The 23,149-nt window shown below is 40.2% G+C and overlaps 1 protein-coding gene and 1 pseudogene across 1 annotated transcript; both read left to right on the plus strand.

Annotated features, from left to right (window-relative positions):
- Positions 1-3,371: 3,371 nt before the first annotated feature.
- Positions 3,372-18,690, plus strand: LOC126802023 (probable glucan 1,3-beta-glucosidase A; annotated as a pseudogene).
- Positions 18,691-21,146: 2,456 nt separating this feature from the next.
- Positions 21,147-22,730, plus strand: LOC126802030 (probable glucan 1,3-beta-glucosidase A). The gene is given in 6 exon segments (XM_050529560.1): positions 21,147-21,263; positions 21,806-21,874; positions 21,877-21,983; positions 22,141-22,276; positions 22,475-22,564; positions 22,566-22,730. Coding segments are annotated over 6 exon segments (684 nt in total).
- The last annotated feature ends 419 nt before the right edge of the window (positions 22,731-23,149 follow it).

The following is a 23,149-nucleotide window of genomic DNA, read 5'->3' on the forward strand; positions in this document are numbered from 1 at the left end:
TAGTCGCTTCATAATGCGATAGTTTTATTATAAATCTAATATAAAGGTATGATACATTAGTGGACACTTCAGCAATCGATAACTCCAGTTCGAAATATGGTCGATCGACACCAGCAGATGTGATCAGTATATATATTTAGGAAACCCGTAAAAATTTCGTCCGATTTGGATATTGATTGATCGTCCATACTTATGGTCAAGAAAAAAGGCGTTTTGACATTAAAATCCTCATTGACCGGGGCTTTGCCAAATGTAATTTTTGGTGCGACCGCACACAATCAGTGACAAAAATTAGGTGATTTCATATATGCAAACGACTTTTAGTGTTCGCATATTGGTAATGGGTCTTCCCTTATGACATAATAGTGTTGTTTTCGGGTAAAAACCCATCGGGCTTGCGGGCCTCGGCGAGCTTTTCAGATCCACGGGCTAAATGATGAGGCATAAGTCAATTAGGTATGAAATAATCATTAGACTATTAGTTTTTCATCTTTATGTTAAATTTTATACTTTTAAAATTAATATATAATATTATGTATTTTACATACGGGTAAAACCGAAAAAAAACCCGAACCGAACCGAACCGTACGGGTTGGGTTGGGTTGTGGGTCACAGTCTCTAAAATAGAAAAACCGAACCGAACCGAACCGAATTTAAAATTTGGGTTGGGTTATGGGTTTTGTCCAAACCCGAACCGAATGGACCCGTGTCCACCCCTAGTTTGTTGGTTTAGCTGTGGAGGCGAGGATCTCGTTTGTGAGTGGATCTGTGCTAGAAGGAGATCGTGCGGCTCTCAAGCGGCGGCGTCAGAGGTTAGATAAGACATGACAGGGATGACGGCGGCTGGGAGATTGCTGGTCTGCACACATCTCGGCCTCATATTGATCAGCTGATTAAAATGCGTGGCTATGTGGAGATTCAAACATAGAACAATTTAGATGGAGCTGTTCAGTGAGATTATCTATGTTGTGTGGACACTTGTTCAATTGCTCTCACCTCTGACTTGCATTGACCCTTGATTGTTTTCCTCTTGATTCCTTTACTTCTTCGTCCTCCCCTCGGTTTGAACTTTCATCCATCTATGTAATTTGCAGTCACACTTCAAATTTGTTAGATGATTTTTAGATGGATTTGTCTTTTCATTGTTCTTATTAAAGTATCTCGTGTTTAATCCATTTTGGTTTCGGGCATGCTTTTTTCATCTTCTTAACTATGAATGGTGTGGAGATCGACTACCTGTATATCAAAATGTTGGCGGTGGAGATCGGATTCAGGACAGTAATTACATATTCTGCTCTCTTTCTCTATAATTTATGTGTTTTCTCTTTATAATATATTCATTTTGGTCACCGGACCGCGTTAAAGAAAGGTTTAGAACATGTTTAGACAAAAGAGATATAACCGATGGTTAAGGTTTACTAACTTTGTACTAGGCCGATGCATGTGTTATATTAGTGAATATGGATGTTGGTTCTTGCTCGATTCATGCAATTTCTTATCAAAAGCATATATTTCATTTTTGTTGTACAATAATAAATTCAGATAATTCTTAATAGGGCCGAAATAGCCTCACAATTAACCTTGTAAAAAATTGTCAATTGGTATTATAGAATAAACAAGAATCATTCGATGTCAGAGATTGAGAGTACTTTCACAATTTATGTTAAATAAAAAGTAAATAAACTAAACTAACTAGATCAATGAATTATGGAGTTTTATGATTATAATGAAAAGAAAATAAGAAACAATAATAAACAATTCAAACAAACTTAAGAAATATAAGCAGCTCGAGATGAGATTAGAGATTCAGTTGTCCACCACCGAATACGTTTCAAAAAAATGTGTAAAATTCTAGGTTTCAATTATTAAGTTAAGAATCGGTTCCAATCAAGAACAAACCGTGGACGCACTGCATAAGTTCTTAAAACTTTCCACAACTACTAGAGCAAGATGACACGCCGTTACTTAGCTTTTAGAATAACCAATCCAGGTATAGATGATATCCTATCAATGAATTATCCTAAGCAATAAACACAATGAAAGTTTGATCGAAACAAGTATGCAAAACTAGTGTGGAAACGCCTACCTAGCATGCAATCCTCTTTATTTGGTTTCACCTATTGTCCTATAGGTTTTACTACTTTGAAAAATGTCTTCTAACCGTTTAGGAGATCAGTCAACCTATTTCTAGCCCCACTCACAAGTTCATAATATTCTATGTTGCGCAAACATGAACATGAACAAGCAAGAGTTCTCCATAAAACAAAACCAAATAAACGTGTTCAAAAACTTAATAATAACGAAACCAATAATCAAACCATGTCTATCACATATTCGGGATTTCTAACCTCGCCCCTAACAAGGAGAATTAGCTACATAAAAACATAGTGGATGCTGTCCCGTAGGGCAGAGAGGAGAAGAAGAGAGGAAGAGATGGCCCATGAGAAGAGAGGAAGAAGTCTCCTTTTATAGAGTTACAAAATTCCTTTTCAAACTAGAGTTGTCTTCTTTGTTTCTTTATAGGATTTCTCTTGCTTGCCTCCTAAATTGACTCCATAATCTCCAATATTAGAATTATACTTTAAAAGTCGTCCATGGGATGCTTGGAGTGGTGCGGGCCTTGAAATATAACTTTCGATCCACAACGTAATTCTCGGACAGAAAAACATTTGCTCGCTAAATCATGCAGAACTTTCTATAGAAAAATGATATTGATATGATTCTAACGGCTCTGGAAAGTAGACTGAAAGAGATTTTCATCGATATATGTTCATAATTTTCCACCGTGTGAGCTGTCTGCTATGATCCGTCGAAGTTGATCATTTTGCACATGTAGATTTTCTGATTCAGCTTTGAATGCATCTTTTCTTCACAATTCTCTCATTTTGCTTCCAAAAACACCTAAAATAATAAAAGTAAGTCAAAATGATAATGTTTAAGAGAATAACATAGAAAATATGAGGAATTAGACAATATAATCATAGCATAAAATGCTTCTATCAATTCTCTAATGAAGTTTTACTTGTTAAGCTGAAGAATATTATGAGCACTATATAACATGATAGCATGATAAATATTCATTAAATGTAAAACTCAAAGACAAAATACTAAATGCACCTTTATAAGACAAAAATACTGAATGTTTTCAGTTGGAATCAAAATGTTCTAACTACAGCACAGCAACCCCATTGTGTCCTCATCCCTGAGATATTGAATTGGAACTAGAGATGGATAAGCAAGCAGATCAATACAATTTGAACAGTATACTTGTTAATTTAGTAATCTGCCAACATTGGCTACCATATATGTAGCTGAGGTCTTCTCATTTCTCTTGAATTTTCAGAAAGATGTCACACTACTTCAGTATCTAACCTGTTTTGGCTCTTTACTTGTCATGTTTTTCTTCTCTTTGATCATCACAGAAGTTGAAGTTGCCACTAAAATGTGTGAATCTTGGGAACTGGCTTGTTATAGAGGGTTGGATGAAAACTTCTCTCATTGATGGAATACCTAACAAAGATCTCTTGGTAAAGTAGTTTCTGCTAGCTAGTAGTGGTTTATCATGGTTTGCTTCAGTTGTTCAATGAGATATTCTACCACAGTGATCAATAATTTTGAGGTTTCGCTTTTCATGATGTACAAAAGGATGGGACAAAGGTGCAATTGAAGTCCACAAAGCTAAAGAAGTGTTTGGCTGCAGAAGATGGGGGCGATTCCATTGTTGTTTGTAATCGCAGTTCAGCCTTTGATTGGGAAACATTCGGGGTCAGCTCTACAGAATAATGTAACTGAGCTTTAGCTTCATATCTACTTTCCTTGCATCACCTGATTTCCTTCTTTTGTGTATCAAATGCAGTTGTGAGGATCAATGAAAGGTCATTCAACTTTAGAGTGTCAAAGAAGCATTTTGTGGGATTGCCGCACCAGGAGACCAACAGGATAGTAGCAAAGAAAGATGGACCTGGTGATCGACACTTAAACATTTCGGATTGTTAGGACAGAAGGCGAGCCGAATAGGATTCGCATTCAAGCATCCAATGGCTTATTTCTCCAGGTACACTTGTGCCTGTGGTAGCATGAGCTAGGAAATTGAGTTTACATCAGATACAATGCTAATTAGATCGACTCATATGTTTAGAAGGGGACTGGGACTATACTGGTACTTGGTGATAATATATTTGATAGACAATATGGTGAATAACCACGGATTAGTTTCAACAATGTACATGAACTTTTTGTAGATTGGATAAATGAGTTATAAAATGAATGACATAAGCTTCTTCTTCTAATTAGGCGAAATCCGATACAGTACTGATTGCAGATTATGGAGACTCGGGTTGGGATGACAGTAATCCATCAGTGTTTGATATGACAATAGTAGGCTCCTTAAAGGGTGAATACCAGTTAACAAATGGTTATGGTCCGGATAAAGCCCCTCAAGTCATGCAGGCAAGTTATTTCTTAACCAAAACGAAAACAGAAGCTTAACTGTTCAAACAGCAAGGGAATGCAGTCAATCATAAGTTGTAGATGATGATAAACCCAGATGTGCTTAACACACACACACATACACACACACAGGACCACTGGAATGCTTACATTACCGAAGAGGATTTCAAATTCATGTCGTCCAGTGGCTTGAATGCTGTAAGGATCCCTGTTGGATGGTGGATTGCATATTTGCATATGATCCGTCACCTCCAAAGCCTTTTGTTGGCGGATCATTGCAAGCATTGGACAATGCTTTCACTTGGTCACAGTAAGTTCCGGGTACTAAAAAATCACCAAACATTTATAATCATAGGCAGTAGTGCAAATAAGAAAATGGTGCAGAAAAACCAGAAGGAACATTATTCTTCAAATTAGAATATTCCTGATATACTCCTATATATGCAGAGAATATGGGTTGAGGGTGATTATAGAACTACATGCAGTTCAAGGTTCACAAAATGGCTTGGATCACAGTGGAACAAGAGATGGCTCTCAGGAATGGGGAGATTCCAACATATAGGACACAGTAAAAATTATAGATTTCCTACCTGCAAGGTTTAATGCCTTTTAAGTTTCCTAGGCATACACACACGCACACACGAACACAAACAAATATGTGCTAAGGAAGCTTGATTGCATACACCAATGTGCAGGTATGCTAAAAATCCAGCTCTTGGAGCTATTCAGCTAATGAATGAGCCTTGGGCGCCACTTGTGACTCTAGACACCCTCAAAAAGTATTACAAAGATGGCTATGATGCTGTAAGGAAGTACACTTCAAGTGCCTATGTAGTGCTATCAAACCGCTTGGGACCTGCCGATTCAAAGGAGCTCCTCTCATTTGCCCAAGGCCTCAGTAAGGTAGTAATAGACGTGCTTACTACAGCATGTATATAGACAAGTTCAACAAATTTAGTGTGCAACAACACCTCGATTTCATCTACAACCAAAGACGTTCTGATCTTGATGCTTTGACCACGTCTAGTGGATCTCTCGCTTATGTTGGTAAGAGATGATCAAAGCACTTGTCAATCTATGACCATCTTGTTTGCTTCTTCTAAAAACAAACAAAATTTTACAGTACAAAGCTCTGGTAAGCTACATTGGTTAAGGGTTGAGACTGTACTTTGTATACTCTACAGGGGAATGGGTTGCAGAATGACCAATCAATGCAGCATCTATGCAAGACTTGTAACGACCCTAAAATTTCAAGCTTAAAACTCAAAATTTTAAAATCGTTAAACACAAAATAATCTCAATGAAATCGAAATCATTTTAATGTCGCAGCGGATCACATCTGAGTTTAAAATATAACTCAGTCAAGCCGATTATTATAAACCAAATGATAATTCAACATATAACAAATGGAATTGTATAATCCTCACAACAACCTCACAAATAAAATTACACCAAATCTCACACACAATCCATGCTAGAGCCTCACCACTACTGGATGCGAACGACGTCGAGTCTTCGGAGTCGTCACTCAATCACCACTACTCAGCACCTGCGGAAGTATCCCCTACACCATTGATATTGGTGCACCGGGATTGCAACACAAAGCCGGTAAGCTTTACAGCTCGTATGAGTAAAATATTAATATAACTCTTGTCTCATAAAAGACACAACTCCACATCAACACAGTATAATGAAAATCATGAGAAATGAGCAACCCATCTGGTTACTCTAATACTTTCACAAAATGGTAACTAATGAGCGCTGGTACACATCTGTTACCCCTCACTTAGTATACCGCTGATGTTGGGTAACCACCCGCCACCCAACATCCACAACAAGCTGAGTACCCATGAGCAGATAACCACCCGTTACCTTCATGCAGTACTATGGCAGACAGACTAGAGCTCTAACTGTATCGTAACTTTTGCCCGGCCAAAGGCTAGGTTCCGACTTGCCGAACATGTACAATAATCTCACATCATATTGTACCACACATCACGTCCGAAGACAAATCACAATATTTCACATTCTTCGTGATAAAATCATGTACAATAATCACACATCATATTGTACGTTTTAAAACTTTCACGATATATCCACAATAAAAATCATAACAGTATATTATATAGCGAACTATATATATTCGTATTTATTTACCATTTATACAATATATACATAGTCCACTATATCCCATACATGTCATATTTCATAAACACCTGAAAATTACGTACGATAATCTCACATCATATCGTACCATTAAAATCACACATGCACAATTTTTCTGTCACCGAAATGACTATTTTTAATGAATTAATAACAGTATGTAATTTAATGAACTATATATATATATGTATTTATTACCATTATACTGTATATACGTAGTCCACTAAGTTATATACATGTTGTAATTCATTAAATAAACACACTTGCAAAAATGTTGAATCACCACGAGGGTAGATTCGTAATTCAGTGAGATTTTACTCACCTTATCGACTCGAGCGTAATTCCACAATTCCTGATGATAATTCATTTCCTCGATTTAACGATCACCTTGAAAAGATAAGAAAAGAATTTTAGAATCGTTTCGTAAACCTTTAAATGCCGAAACAGTAATAATCGGTTACTGTTCAGCAATTTTTCGGTTTTACGAAATTACTGTTCAGTGTTACTGTTCACTGTTACTATTCCCGAATACTGTACAAATATGCAATTAATACGTATTTCTGTACGTATAAACATTATATACGTATTTTCTGTACGTATAAATATTATATACGTATTTCTGTACTTATAAATATTAATACGTATTTCTGTACGTATAAATATTATATACGTATTCCTGTACGTATAAATATTAATACATATTTCTGTACGTATAAATATTATATACGTATTTCTGTACGTATAAATATTAATACGTATTTCTGTACGTATATGTACGATTTAAATGTAAATACAAATTCAGTAAATAAAATTTACTAAATTACCCTTTTACAAAATTACTTTTTACATTTACCGAAAGTAATTTATAATTACATTTACCGAAGGTAAAATTTAATTACATTTACCGTAGTAAATAAAAATTACATTTACATTTACCGTACACAGTAAATTACCAAAATACCCTTCTGTCAAAACTATTCCCACCGCCGCACGTGGCGGCGCGTGTGGCACACGCGCCACCTCCGGCGGGCCGCGCGTGGGGCCCACGCGCCGAGGCTAACCACGGCGCGTATCACGCCACCGCCGCCCCAAAACTCTCCCTCATCTCTTCCTCCTCCTTCCTACGGTGGCAGACCCTCTCCTACATCTTCCACGCTCCCCCACGCGCCACTACTAGGCGGCGGTAACCCTCCCCCTCTATCTCCCTCCGATCTCATCCCAAACACATCAAAAATTCACCTCAACAATCACATAATCATTCCTAGCATCTATCTCACCTCAATCGATGGTGGGAACCTCGTCTCGAGCTCGGTGGTGGCGAGGTGGATCGGCGCTGCGGCTTGCAGCGACTGTGGCGACGTCGGGGGTCCTCACGGGGGCGAAGCAAGTGCTGGCAGGCTGGAGGGTGACTGCCTAGGTCCTTGCGACGTTGATAGGTGGGGCGGTGCAGGCCACGGGGAGCTGGAGGTCAACGATCGGCGCGAGGCAAGGGGTCGGGGAACGAGAAGCTTGCGGGGTCGCCTGCGGGGGAGCTCGGGTGGTCGTAGAGCGAGGTGGTGAGGACCACGTTGCTCCGGCTGAGGAGATCGTCGGTGATGCGAGGGGGAGGTGAGATTGAGGGAAAGAGAGAGTGAGGTTTCGGGGTGGGAGAGAGAGAGAAGCCGAGAGAGAAGAAAGAGAAGAGGGGAGGCGGCGAAACAAAGAGAGAGAGAGAGAAGGGTTTCCAATAATGGAAACTCTAATCTGAAAATGTCTATTTATACTCGTTTCAAAAATCGGAAACTAACTTCCGACATTAACAACTTTTACGTACGTCGTCCGATTAGAACACGTCACATACTCTCGAACTCGTATCGACGAGCTCTACAACTTTCGTGAAGAAAGTTTTCGCAACCGATCGACGGAATAAAAGTCGATATATACGTTGCGGAAACGTAACGTTTTTCGAATTAAACGTTCCGATAACGTATCCGTTACTCGTTTCATAATGTCGTAACCAATCACCTCCATTCTAATTTAAATTTCACAATTTTATAGAATTCAAATCAACTCAAATGTTGTTTAAAAATTATGGTTATTACAATCTACCCCCCTTAAAGGAATTTCGTCCCGAAATTCAAACTTACTCAACAAACAACTGTGGATATCTGGTCATCATATCTGACTCTAGCTCCCAAGATGCGTCACCCTCATCATGGTGACTCCACAGCACCTTGACTAGCTCAACTTCTCTCCTCCGAAGCTTCTTTGTGGATCTATCCAGGATACGAACCGGCTCGACCACAAACGTGGCATTTTCTTTCATTTCAATGGTGCTATGGTCGATCACATGAGACTCATCTGGTACATACTTCCTCAGCATGTAAATGTGGAAGACGTTGTGTACGCCCGACATGCTAGTAGGCAAGGCTAGTCGATAAGCTAGTTCGCCCACCTTCTCAAGTATCTCAAAGGGTCCAACGTACCTCGGAGCTAACTTTCCCTTCTTGCCAAATCTCACTACACCCCTCATAGGCGAAACTTTCAAGAACACATGATCACCTATCTCAAACTCCACATGTCTCCTCTTCAGGTCTGCATAGCTCTTCTGTCTACTCTGAGCGGTCCGGATTCTATCCCGAATGATCGAGATCTTCTCAGTGGTTTCCTGAACCACCTCTGGGCCCATCAGTGCCTCATCACCAACTTCGGCCCAACAGATCGGAGATCGACATGGCCTACCATAAAGTGCCTCATACGGTGCCATACCAATGCTAGAATGGTAGCTGTTGTTGTAGGCAAACTCAATCAATCTCAAATGATCTTCCCAGCTACCCTTGAAATCCAACACACATGCTCTCAACATGTCTTCCATCACCTGGTTCACCCTCTCTGTCTGTCCATCCGTCTGAGGGTGAAAAGCTGTACTCATATCCAAGGTAGTGCCCATCGCCTTCTGCAAACCACCCCAGAACTTCGAAGTGAAACGTGCATCTCTATCGGAAACAATAGAAACTGGAGCACCATGAAGTCTCACTACCTCATCCACATATAGTTTCCCAAGCACGTCCACTGAGTACTTCATCGACACTGGGAGAAAATGAGCCGACTTCGTCAATCGATCGACAATCACCCATATGGCATCGTGACCCTTCTTCGATCTAGGCAACCCGGTCACAAAATCCATAGATATCTGCTCCCACTTCCAAAGAGGAATAGTCAGTGGTTTCAACATGCCAGCTGGTCGTTGATGTTCTGCTTTCACTTGCTGACATGTAAGGCACTTCGATACAAACTCTGCTACATCTTTCTTCATACCGTTCCACCAGAATTGTCTGCATAGGTCCTTGTACATCTTGGTGTTCCCTGGGTGGACGGTATAGCGTGAACGATGTGCCGTACGAAGAACCTCCTCCCGAAGGTCATCACAATCTGGGACACACAATCTTGCCCCAAACCTCAACCCTCCATCGGATCCAACTCTCCACTCAGAAGGACACTCGTCAAGCGTATCAACTACAAGCTCCGCCAACTTCGCTCGTGAGTGCCTATCCTGCGCCTGACCCTGTATGATCCTCGTGATCAATGTGGGTTGCACTGTGACACTACCAAGAAAGACCCTTGGTTTTCCTCCCGATGGTACCAAATCAAACTCTGATGCAGCTTCTAGCATGAACCATTCCTGAACCATAAGCGAAGCTACTACGCCTCTCGGTTTTCTGCTCAAGGCATCAGCCACCACATTTGCCTTCCCCGGGTGGTACTCTAATGTGAAGTCATAGTCCTTGAGGAGTTCCATCCATCTCCTCTGCCTCATATTCAGCTCCTTCTGTGAGAACAAGTACTTCAAACTCTTATGATCTGAAAAGAGTTGAAATTTCTCACCATACAAGTAATGTCTCCAAATCTTCAGGGCAAATACAACTGCCGCAAGCTCTAGGTCGTGTGTCGGATAATTCTTCTCATGAATCTTCAACTGTCTCGAGCCATACGCAACAACTCCTCCATGCTGCATCAACACACAACCCAAACCTTGGAGCGAAGCATCACTGTAAATGACATAGCCACCACCACTTGATGGAATCGTCAACACTGGTGCTGTGGTCAATCTGGTCTTTAGTTTGCTGAATGCTTCTTCACATGCATCCGTCCACACGAACGGAGTATCCTTCTTGGTCAACTTGGTCAATGAAGATGCAATACTAGAGAACCCTTCGATAAACCTCCTGTAGTAACCTGCCAAACCGAGGAAACTACGAATCTCTGTAGGGTTCTTTGGACGACTCCAATTCTTCACTGCCTCTACCTTTGCCGGGTCCACTAGTACTCCATCTTTTGAGACAACATGACCAAGGAATTTGACCTCTTCTTTCTAGAACTCACACTTCTCTAGCTTGGCATACAGTCTCGCCTCCTTCAAGGTCTGCAACACTGTTCTCAGGTGCACCACATGTTCTTCTTGTGTCTTGGAGTATATCAGAATGTCATCCACAAACACCACTACGAACTCATCCAAGTATGGACTAAATACTTGGTTCATCAAACTCATGAAGACAGCTGGTGCATTCGTTAGACCAAATGGCATGACGACAAACTCATAATGTCCATACCGGGTCCTGAAGGCTGTCTTCGATATATCTTCTTCCTTCACTCTGAGTTGATGATAACCGGATCTCAAATCAATCTTAGAGAACACCGTAGCACCTTTGAGCTGATCGAACAAGTCATCAATCCTAGGTAAGGGATACCTATTCTTGATGGTCACCTTGTTCAGTTCCCTGTAGTCTACACACAACCGTAGTGAACCATCTTTCTTCTTCACGAATAACACCGGTGCTCCCCAAGGTGAAACACTAGGTCTAATGAACCCTTGGTCTAATAGCTCATCGATCTATACCTTCAGCTCCTTAAGTTCATTCTGTCCCATTCTATAGGGCGCCTTTGACACAGGTGCCGTACCAGGTACTACATCAATGCAGAAATCTACCACTCTTCGAGGAGGTAGTCCCGGTATCTCTTGGAACACTTCACCGAACTCAGATACCACCACAATGTCTGCGATAGTCACTTTCTGATCCACCGACTCCACGTGTGCTAAAACTCCTGATCTCATGGCGTTATCTGACCTGAGGCAACGATAACGAAAAACTGGCTCCCCAGGTCTATGAAATGACACCACCATGTCAAAACAATCAATCACAGCATGCTGTGGTCTCAACCAATCAATACCCAAGATCACATCATAAGTGTGATCCGGAATCACAATCAACGAAGCAGAGAACTCTCTACTTCCAATCAAGATCGGACAAGCTTTGCAGATTGTCTCTAACTCAAGTGACACTCCGAGGGGCGAAGTGACACATAAAGCGTTCCCAAGAGGTGTAGGAATCAATCCTAGCATCTCCACTACCGAACTAGCAATAAATGAATGCGATGCTCCCGTATCGAACAGTACTCTAGCAAGGTAGTCAAAGAGTGATAATGTACCTTCCACTCCTGTGTCTCGCTGACCCACTGCGAACACTCTAGCTTGGCCTGCTGGTAGCTGTCTCTGCGGCCGTTCCTGTCTACCCGGAAGTGGTCGGGTACAATCTCGAGCTATGTGCCCCACCTGCCCGCACCGGTGGCACCCTCCTCTCTTCGGTTTCGGACATGCTGAGGCGTAATGTCCCATCTCATTGCAGCCATAACACCTCACTGCTGCTAATGGTCTGACTGGTGCTGCCCTGATAGCTAGGGGTGGTGCCCTTATCGGGGCCTGATAGTGGGGTCTTGGCCTCTTCCGTGACCTATCCTTCAGCCCTGAGTGTTCCCTGCCTGTATAGATTGCCTTGCCTTTCCCCTTTGCATCTCTGTTCCCCACATCACCTGCTTGAGTCTTTTCTGCTTGCTCCAAACTCATAGCACTCTCAAATATCTGCTCCCGTGAAGTCAGGCAAAGGACTGATATCATGGTCTTGTACTCTTGTTTCAGCCCACGTAGATACTTCTGAGCTAAAGCAGTCGTACCCATAGGCCTGACATACCGATATAGCTGCGAGAATCGTGCATCATACTCTCTAATGGTCATGTCTCCCTGTACCAATGCCAGGAACTCCAACTCTAAGTCCTCCTGTACTGAGGCTGGAAAATACTTCTCTCGGAATATGGTGGTGAAACCTCCTCATGTGAATGTAGACACATCCACAGTCTGTCTCATGCTCTTCCACCAATCTAGAGCATCACCCTTGAGAAAGAATGTAGCTATCTTTCTCTTCTCAATCTCTGTGCACTCTATCATCTCAAAATATGTCTCCATACCCTCGATCCAATGGTCAGCTACCATATGATCTAGTCCCCCACGAAAGGTCGGAGCTGACAGTGCACTAATATCCTTGATCAGCTTCAACACTCGACCGTCATCTCTAACCGCAGGAGCTGGCTCATCCTGCTCCTCCTGCGGAGCAGCCTCCTCATAGAGGTTCTCCACATTGTGGACTCGACCTGTGGCCCTACCTCAACCTCGGCCTACCTGCTCTACCTGTGGAGCAGCCTCCTCATAAAGGTTCTCCACGTTGCGGACTCGGCATGTGGTCCTACCTCGACCTCGGCCTCTCGCCCGTCCTCGGCCCTGTCCTCGGCCCTTGTCACCGTTCATCACCTTCAAAAACAATATACTTAGTCAATACTCAAGAAATCTCGAACTCAGCCAAAACAGATCCAAAGATTATAACATGACATTCCAAATCAGATGAATCATCGAAGTATCATCACAATACTCCCTAGAGGACCAAACCGTGAGGTATGGCTCCTAACACTCTCGCGTACCCGACGACATATCAATACCGAGGAGCATGTGATGGGTGCCCGCCTGCAGTCGGATCATCGCTCCCGGATGATATTGATAATCGCCAAATACACACTTAGGCTCTGATACCAACTGTAACGACCCTAAAATTTCAAGCTTAAAACTCAAAATTTTAAAATCGTTAAACACAAAATAATCTCAATGAAATCGAAATCATTTTAATGTCGCAGCGGATCACATCTGAGTTTAAAATATAACTCAGTCAAGCCGATTATTACAAACCAAATGATAATTCAACATATAACAAATGGAATTGTATAATCCTCACAACAACCTCACAAATAAAATTACACCAAATCTCACACACAATCCATGCTAGAGCCTCACCACTACTGGATGCGAACGACGTCGAGTCTTCGGAGTCGTCACTCAATCACCACTACTCAGCACCTGCGGAAGTATCCCCTACACCATTGATATTGGTGCACCGGGATTGCAACACAAACCCGGTAAGCTTTACAGCTCGTATGAGTAAAATATTAATATAACTCTTGTCTCATAAAAGACACAACTCCACATCAACACAGTATAATGAAAATCATGAGAAATGAGCAACCCATCTGGTTACTCTAATACTTTCACAAAATGGTAACTAATGAGCTCTGGTACACATCTGTTACCCCTCACTTAGTATACCGCTGATGTTGGGTAACCACCCGCCACCCAACATCCACAACAAGCTGAGTACCCATGAGCAGATAACCACCTGTTACCTTCATGCAGTACTATGACAGACAGACTAGAGCTCTAACTGTATCGTAACTTTTGCCCGGCCAAAGGCTAGGTTCCGACTTGCCGAACATGTACAATAATCTCACATCATATTGTACCACACATCACGTCCGAAGACAAATCACAATATTTCACATTCTTCGTGATAAAATCATGTACAATAATCACACATCATATTGTACGTTTTAAAACTTTCACGATATATCCACAATAAAAATCATAACAGTATATTATATAGCAAACTATATATATTCGTATTTATTTACCATTTATACAATATATACATAGTGCACTATATCCCATACATGTCATATTTCATAAACACCTGAAAATTACGTACGATAATCTCACATCATATCGTACCATTAAAATCACACATGCACAATTTTTCTGTCACCGAAATGACTATTTTTAATGAATTAATAACAGTATGTAATTTAATGAACTATATATATATATATGTATTTATTACCATTATACTGTATATACGTAGTCCACTAAGTTATATACATGTTGTAATTCATTAAATAAACACACTTGCAAAAATGTTGAATCACCACGAGGGTAGATTCGTAATTCAGTGAGATTTTACTCACCTTATCGACTCGAGCGTAATTCCACAATTCCTGATGATAATTCATTTCCTCGATTTAACGATCACCTTGAAAAGATAAGAAAAGAATTTTAGAATCGTTTCGTAAACCTTTAAATGCCGAAACAGTAATAATCGGTTACTGTTCAGCAATTTTTCGGTTTTACGAAATTACTGTTCAGTGTTACTGTTCACTGTTACTATTCCCGAATACTGTACAAATATGCAATTAATACGTATTTCTGTACGTATAAACATTATATACGTATTTTCTGTACGTATAAATATTATATACGTATTTCTGTACTTATAAATATTAATACGTATTTCTGTACGTATAAATATTATATACGTATTCCTGTACGTATAAATATTAATACATATTTCTGTACGTATAAATATTATATACGTATTTCTGTACGTATAAATATTAATACGTATTTCTGTACGTATATGTACGATTTAAATGTAAATACAAATTCAGTAAATAAAATTTACTAAATTACCCTTTTACAAAATTACTTTTTACATTTACCGAAAGTAATTTATAATTACATTTACCGAAGGTAAAATTTAATTACATTTACCGTAGTAAATAAAAATTACATTTACATTTACCGTACACAGTAAATTACCAAAATACCCTTCTGTCAAAACTATTCCCACCTCCGGCGGGCCGCGCGTGGGGCCCACGCGCCGAGGCTAACCACGGCGCGTATCACGCCACCGCCGCCCCAAAACTCTCCCTCATCTCTTCCTCCTCCTTCCTACGGTGGCAGACCCTCTCCTACACCTTCCACGCTCCCCCACGCGCCACTACTAGGCGGCGGTAACCCTCCCCCTCTATCTCCCTCCGATCTCATCCCAAACACATCAAAAATTCACCTCAACAATCACATAATCATTCCTAGCATCTATCTCACCTCAATCGATGGTGGGAAGCTCGTCTCGAGCTCGGTAGTGGCGAGGTGGATCGGCGCTGCGGCTTGCAGCGACTGTGGCGACGTCGGGGGTCCTCACGGGGGCGAAGCAAGTGCTGGCAGGCTGGAGGGTGACTGCCTAGGTCCTTGCGACGTTGATAGGCGGGGCGGTGCAGGCCACGGGGAGCTGGAGGTCAACGATCGGCGCGAGGCAAGGGGTCGGGGAACGAGAAGCTTGCGGGGTCGCCTGCGGGGGAGCTCGCGTGGTCGTAGAGCGAGGTGGTGAGGACCACGTTGCTCCGGCTGAGGAGATCGTCGGTGATGCGAGGGGGAGGTGAGATTGAGGGAAAGAGAGAGTGAGGTTTCGGGGTGGGAGAGAGAGAGAAGCCGAGAGAGAAGAAAGAGAAGAGGGGAGGCGGCGAAACAAAGAGAGAGAGAAGGGTTTCCAATAATGGAAACCCTAATCTGAAAATGTCTATTTATACTCGTTTCAAAAATCGGAAACTAACTTCCGACATTAACAACTTTTACGTACGTCGTCCGATTAGAACACGTCACATACTCTCGAACTCGTATCGACGAGCTCTACAACTTTCGTGAAGGAAGTTTTCGCAACCGATCGACGGAATAAAAGTCGATATATACGTTGCGGAAACGTAACGTTTTTCGAATTAAACGTTCCGATAACGTATCCGTTACTCGTTTCATAATGTCGTAACCAATCACCTCCATTCTAATTTAAATTTCACAATTTTATAGAATTCAAATCCACTCAAATGTTGTTTAAAAATTAGGGTTATTACAAGACTACCAGAGATTTTCCAAATCACAACTAGATGTTTACGGTCATGCGACTTTTGGATGGGCATACTGGTCTTACAAGTGTCAGAACAATCACTGGAGCCTCAAATGGATGATTGACAATAACTATATAAAACTCAATCACCTAAGTATATAATCTGTAACAATGCTGATAGATACAGCCGTCTTTGCAATTTTTTCTATTAATCTTCATGAAGCAAAACTGTCTTTGTGCAATTTTTTCAATCAGTTCAAGGAATTTACAGCAAAATAGATTGTGGTGAAGCTAATAACACCTGACTATGGAAATTTTATTGGATGAATCATGTCCAATAAACCTTTGGTCTAAAGTTTGGGGAAGCCCAAGGGACAAGTAATCCTGCAATACCTCTTCACTTTATAAGAATGCAATATTAAAGTATATCAATTCTCAGTTTGTGTTAGCATTTGTGCATTAAATTGTTAGCACTTGAGATTGGAAAACACTAGTCAGTTAGAAGAAGTTACCTTGGGACCTTCACTTTCTTAATTAATAAAGCGTGAAATATTTTGAGTCCACAGCTACAGAGCTACTTATCATCCAGCACTCTGCGTGGATTCGTTCATAAAAAATACCTGAAGACCTGATGAATATCAGAAAGAAAAAGAATGAGCCAATAAACTATTCATAGTGCCAAACTGGAGAATTGCTTGTTGTGAGAATTGAGCCTCTAATCTATCAGAGGCAAGCACAAAGTTGTAGTCAACTCTACTACACCAATTTGTTATCATATATGGCTCTATATAATACATATTGCATTCCATGTCACAACATTCACCTAAAATTAAAATAAAACCAAACTAGTTGTTGAGGGGAATCGAACCTCGTTCACCTCATTACAATCTTCACAAAGCTATGGTTATGGTCAATGTCGAAAAATACTTGATCCGAACGGGAACTACTAGTACCACAACCCACAATCAATCACCCATGACCCTTACAGTTGACATATAAGTTAGTACATGCAAACTTATAAATGGGAGGTATACTTTAATGACAATTATTCACAATATACTCAGGGTTCTACTCAATGACATGATGAAAATAGTGAATTTTTTGTACCTCATAGACTCTCTATGTGGTTTTAAATCACTCATGTAATTTCATGTTTTATGTATCATATGTAAATAAAGTGTGAGACCTAGCCTAATTTTGGGTTCCCAGTCATAAAAATATATATTTATTTTAAATAGATTTGTAATAATTCTCGACGATTATTTCACCTCAAATTACTACAACTCATTATAAACTAATAGTTACATAATAATTTCTTGTGACATATAGTAGATAATTGATCAAATAAACATCTCTGTAAATTTCATTCAAAATTTCCATGTTCTTATATAAATTTCCATCAATTTACTAAATTATTTTTTTTAATCAAAATTTCCTTAAAATTTTCGTCGAAATTTCCAATTTTCGGACTCTCGATATTTATGTTTTCGTCAAAATTTTAGTCATTGGTTTGAATCCATAACTCCAAAGTTGTGGGGTAAAATATTATTTAACCAAAACACGACTTACCAACAACGTTAATTTGACTGAATACTATGTACAAATTGAACAAACTTGAGTCTCTTGAACAAACTATGTACACCAACATCATGATCTTAAGAAGTTTCATACAAATGCCAGTTAATACATGCTATTCATTGTATGAATTCTTGACCTTGCAAAACAGTGGATTTTTTGGAGTTGTATATATATATATGTCACGTACCATGCATGATTTATGATTAGTTTCTCAACGAGATAAAAGATGGCATTTTATCATCTAACTCATGTTTTGGGGTCTTTACCTCTCAATTGATGTTTCTCTTTCCTCGGCACAGGAGTTCAGTGGCAACTTGGGCTGTGAATCTGGGGAACTGGCTGGTTGTAGAGGGTTGGATGATGGAGCCTTCTCTCTTTGATGGAATACCTGACAATGATCTTTTGGTATAGCATATAATATAGATGCTGCTAGCTACTAGTGTTTCGTCTTTATTTGTTCCAGTTCTTTAATAACATATATGTTCTACCACATTGATCAATAACTTGAATTTTTTTCATTTTGATGATTTTGAAGCCTACAAAGTTTCAGAAGTATGTATCTGCAGAAGATTGGGGTAGTAACATTATCAGTGTTGGTCGCACTTCAGCCTCTGATGGGAAACTTTCAGGGTGAGCTCTCCAGATCACTGGTATCTCAACTTTATCTTTATATATGTACTTCCCTTGCATCAAGTGTGTTGCACGGACACGGACACGGATACGGCGACACGACACGGCGCGACACGGCGACACGGAAAAACCTAAAAACAGAGACTTCGACACGGAAAATAAAAAATATATATTTATATATTAAATATATAAAAAGATACTAAAATTTGACATAAGGATAATCTTATTAACAAAATAGTGTTCTAAATCTATTACAAATAACAATCAAACAACTTCAAATAGATTTAGTAAGTGCAAATGAAGAGATGTTCATAAATGACATATGCAATAGCCACAATAGGCAACAACTTTGGAGTTTGGACGTTTGGGCAACAACTTTGCACCTTCAACAATGCAACACCTAATACACAATAAGAGTTGGTCATTCCATAATCAATCTAAACATCTTAATGATTCCATAATAATTGAAATAATAGAGAATATATAGCTAAGAATTTACCTACTAATCACCTTCAATAGTCCATCTCATCATTAACAAGCATCCTCTCTAATGTCGGTTCATCAAGAGACAATTCTGCAAGCTGGAGAATTCTCAGTCTAACACATAAACAAATTGAACCATAGGTCATCATAACATCACACATATATATATAGTATATAAGTAACCAATAAATCCAACAAGGGTTCATTAATTTCCAGATAAGTATATTAGTATACTAATCAAAATAAGGAATCTATTCGACAAACTATGTCAACTATACAGCACCTTATGAATCCCAGAATCTAAGGTATGATACCCCTAACAAATGCAGCAGTAAGAATGCTAAGAATGAGAAAAGGAACTCCAGAAGAGTGGCTCTAGTATCTACCGAACCCTTCTTCAATGCCATAACAACAATAGATTGTTATCAAATGTACTTGCTCATTCTTGGTGCTGAAGTCTCCTAAGAGCACTTCAACATTCTATTGATAACATTGCCTAATGGACATTATGTATAGTAATTACATGTCTGACTTTGTATTAACAGCCAATGTCATTTTCGTGTATAGTAACGGGCTACATCTTGTTGATAAAGGAATTAAAAGTTGTATACTTGCAGATATATTTTAGAAACAATAATCTTACTGAATATAAGATTTTCCTCTATGTTCGAGCTATATGGAATCGATTAACATTATATGAGGAAATCAGATACAGAATCTGCTAACTTGTGATGAAGAATGATTTCTATTCATATAACAATATATTTAGTATCTACTTAGAAATATTCTATCCAACACTAGTACGAGGCAGGGTTCAGGAAAATTGGAGGCATGATTCATGAGAAAGTGGATCTAAAAATATTAGAAAAACTGATAAAGCATTAGGTGTAGCTTACTTTGAGACTTTGAATGCAGTCCTGGTGTTTTTGAATATTGGTGTACTTGTCCTCCTATGTTTGCTTAAACCTGATAAATACAGAGAATAAACTTCAGTACTGGGAAATGTATGTATACAAGCTTTTTCTCACCTCATACCTTATGAATACCTTATTCGACAAACTGTGAAATTACAGCACCTTATGAATCCCAGAATCTATCTTTTCTTTCATTTCTCAGCATTCAAACAAAATAGCAATGCACATTGAAATGCTAGACACAAATCAAAATACTAAATTCAGAAAAAACGATCCAGAAAACAAAAGGGTAGCTGGAACTTTACCTGGATTAGAAAAACCAGAACCCAATTTGCGCAGAACCAATTCAGATCAGCGAGATATAGACACCCAATTGGCCAGAAAGGCAGAAACAAATGGGTTTGTGTCCAAAACTGAAAGAAGAAGAAGGGTTTGGATTATATATGATCCCGGATCCACACCTGTGCACCCACCCACCGCACTTACCTCCTTCCTCCATTTACTCCATTATCTTCATACAAATATATATATATATATATATATATATATATATATATATATCAAATTCTAACCCAGTAACCCACAGTCCCACACCCACACTGATTTGAGGTCGAAAGACGAAAAGAAAAAGAAAGAATTACTTACAGATATGAGGTCGGAGGCTGGAGAGGTCGCCGGTCTGAGGTCGTCGGTCGGAGCTGGAGGCTGGGTTCGGCTTGTGGTCGCTGGGTTCAGCTTTTCTCACTCTGGGAACTATTTGGGAAGAATGGGAAGAATGAGAGAAGTGCGGCTCCCTCTGCAAAGGAAGAATGAGAATTTTTTTTTAAATCGTGATGTGGCGTGTCGAAACCGTGTCGACGCCGTGTCGAGAAATGGTCAACGTGTCGCAACCGTGTCGAAAAAGTTTGACTTTTCAGACACGCCACGTGGCGTGTCGGACGCCGTGTCGGACCGTATCGGTACGTATCGGCGTGTCGGGGAGCGTCCGACGCTCCGACACTCCATGGTTAGAGGTGTCCGTGCATCATAGGCATCAAGTGATTTTCTCGCTTTGTATCAAGTGATGAAGCTGTGGAGGCGCAATGCAGATTCTTTCAACTTTCGAGTGTCAAACAAGCGGTTTGTGGGATTGCATGTCACGCCTGGGAAACAACAAGATAGTAGCAAAGAGACTTACCTGGTGACAAAGAAAGTGGATTACGGTTTGACCTTTGCCAGCATATACTTGTAACAGGCTTATGATATTGAACTTAATTTGCCAGCGCCGGAACTGAGAGATCGAACAAGTTGTTGCTTCGTGAGGACAACCGTTGTACTTGCGGATCGGGCCTTGGCCTTAGCTGGTCGATGGGTTTAGTTAAACCGATTATATTCAGGGGTATAAATGTGTTTGCAGCAACTTTCTAGAACGTATTCGGTCGTTTTCGGCGCGAATTTGACTTTTCCGGCGCGTCCGAGCGTATTATTAGGTGCAAAGATATGAGACGCTGAAGTCCCATCCGATGAGTTCCCGATATAGTCGGGAAAGCGTCGGACACTGTCGGATAGGGTAGTAAAGACAACTCTGCCCCTCTGTTGGCTTGGCAGAGGGAGTTGAGCGCTGTGTCCCCAAACCTACTGAGAACGGTTCGCTCTCCACAAGTCGAAATGTTTAAACAGATAGAAGCACACAGTGAATTATAGATTCCATCTGACGTTAAGCTACATGTGCTTGCTATATAGGATCACTGGAACTCTTACATCACCGAAGAAGATTTCAGATTCATGTCGTCCAACGGCTTGAATGCTGTGAGGAACTGAGGATCCCAGTTGGTTGGTGGATTAAATATGATCAAACACCTCCAAAACCCTTTGTTGGAGGATCACTTCAAGCCTTGGAAAATGCTTTCACTTGGGCACAGTAAGTACTGGAAACTTGATCGTCAAACAATATCACGCATTCTTATATATACTTGCATACATAAATATATAGTAAGCACATACCAAAAAGAGAACGTAATGCTTCAAATTACAAGTATTAATTACTGGTTCACAGTATGCTTTGAACATATGTGCAGAAACACTGGAATGAAGGTGATTATAGACCTACATGCTGTCAATGGTTCCCAAAGCGGCAATGGTCACAGTGGAACAAGAGATGGCTTTCAGGAATGGGGAGATGAACATATAGACGAGACTGTGGAAGTTATAGATTCTTAGCATCAAGGTTAATTTTATGTATATGGCATGTCATCAATTACATTGCTAAACTGTAAATTGAGCACCAAATGAGGTGGTGCAGTGGGAAACTAGTTTTATAACTTAAAATGCTAAACGTACAATGATCAATCCATATATATTTTGTAGAAGTAATTTTGTTATAGTAAGCTTAGATTTGTCTAACAATTTATATTCTGTACGTGCAGATTTGCTAATCACCCAGCTCTTGCAGCCATTGAGTTGCTGAATGAGCCTCGAACACCAGGTGTGACTCTAGACTCTAGAGAACCTAAAAAGGTATTACAGAGCAGGTTATGCTGCAGTGAGGAAGTACGATCAAAATGCCTATGTGATCCTGTCAAACCGATTGGGATCACCATCAGACCCAACGGAGCTTCTCCAATTTGCTCAAAGCTTCAAGAATGTAGTTATAGATGTGCATTACTAGTGTGTATGATCCAGTGACCTTCAGTCACTTGACTCCAAAAGATAATATCGATTACATCTACAGACAACGAAGTTCTGACCTCTCAACTCCGGTTACTCCCAATAAAGAAGAACAAAGATGATGCTCTTATAAGGCCTCGAATTGCTCGGTGTTGGGGAGGATTTATGAGGATATCAGGTTGTTGCTACGGCCTAATGCTATTCGAGTGCCTATGTCCAGCACGGTGCTAATGGAGCAGCTCATTCCCTGGCTGCTTTTGGAAACCTCTTACTACAGAGACTTTCTTTTCTTTTGTTCCTTCTTTTGCTATGGCTGCTATAGCAGCTGACTATCCTATTATGTAATCCCTTTGTTATTCTCAATAATATTATTGACCTCTTTGATTCAAGAAAAAAAAAATGATGCTCTCATAGTTCAAT

This window comes from Argentina anserina, chromosome 1, assembly GCF_933775445.1.
Source record: "Argentina anserina chromosome 1, drPotAnse1.1, whole genome shotgun sequence".
NCBI classification, from domain to species: domain Eukaryota; kingdom Viridiplantae; phylum Streptophyta; class Magnoliopsida; order Rosales; family Rosaceae; genus Argentina; species Argentina anserina.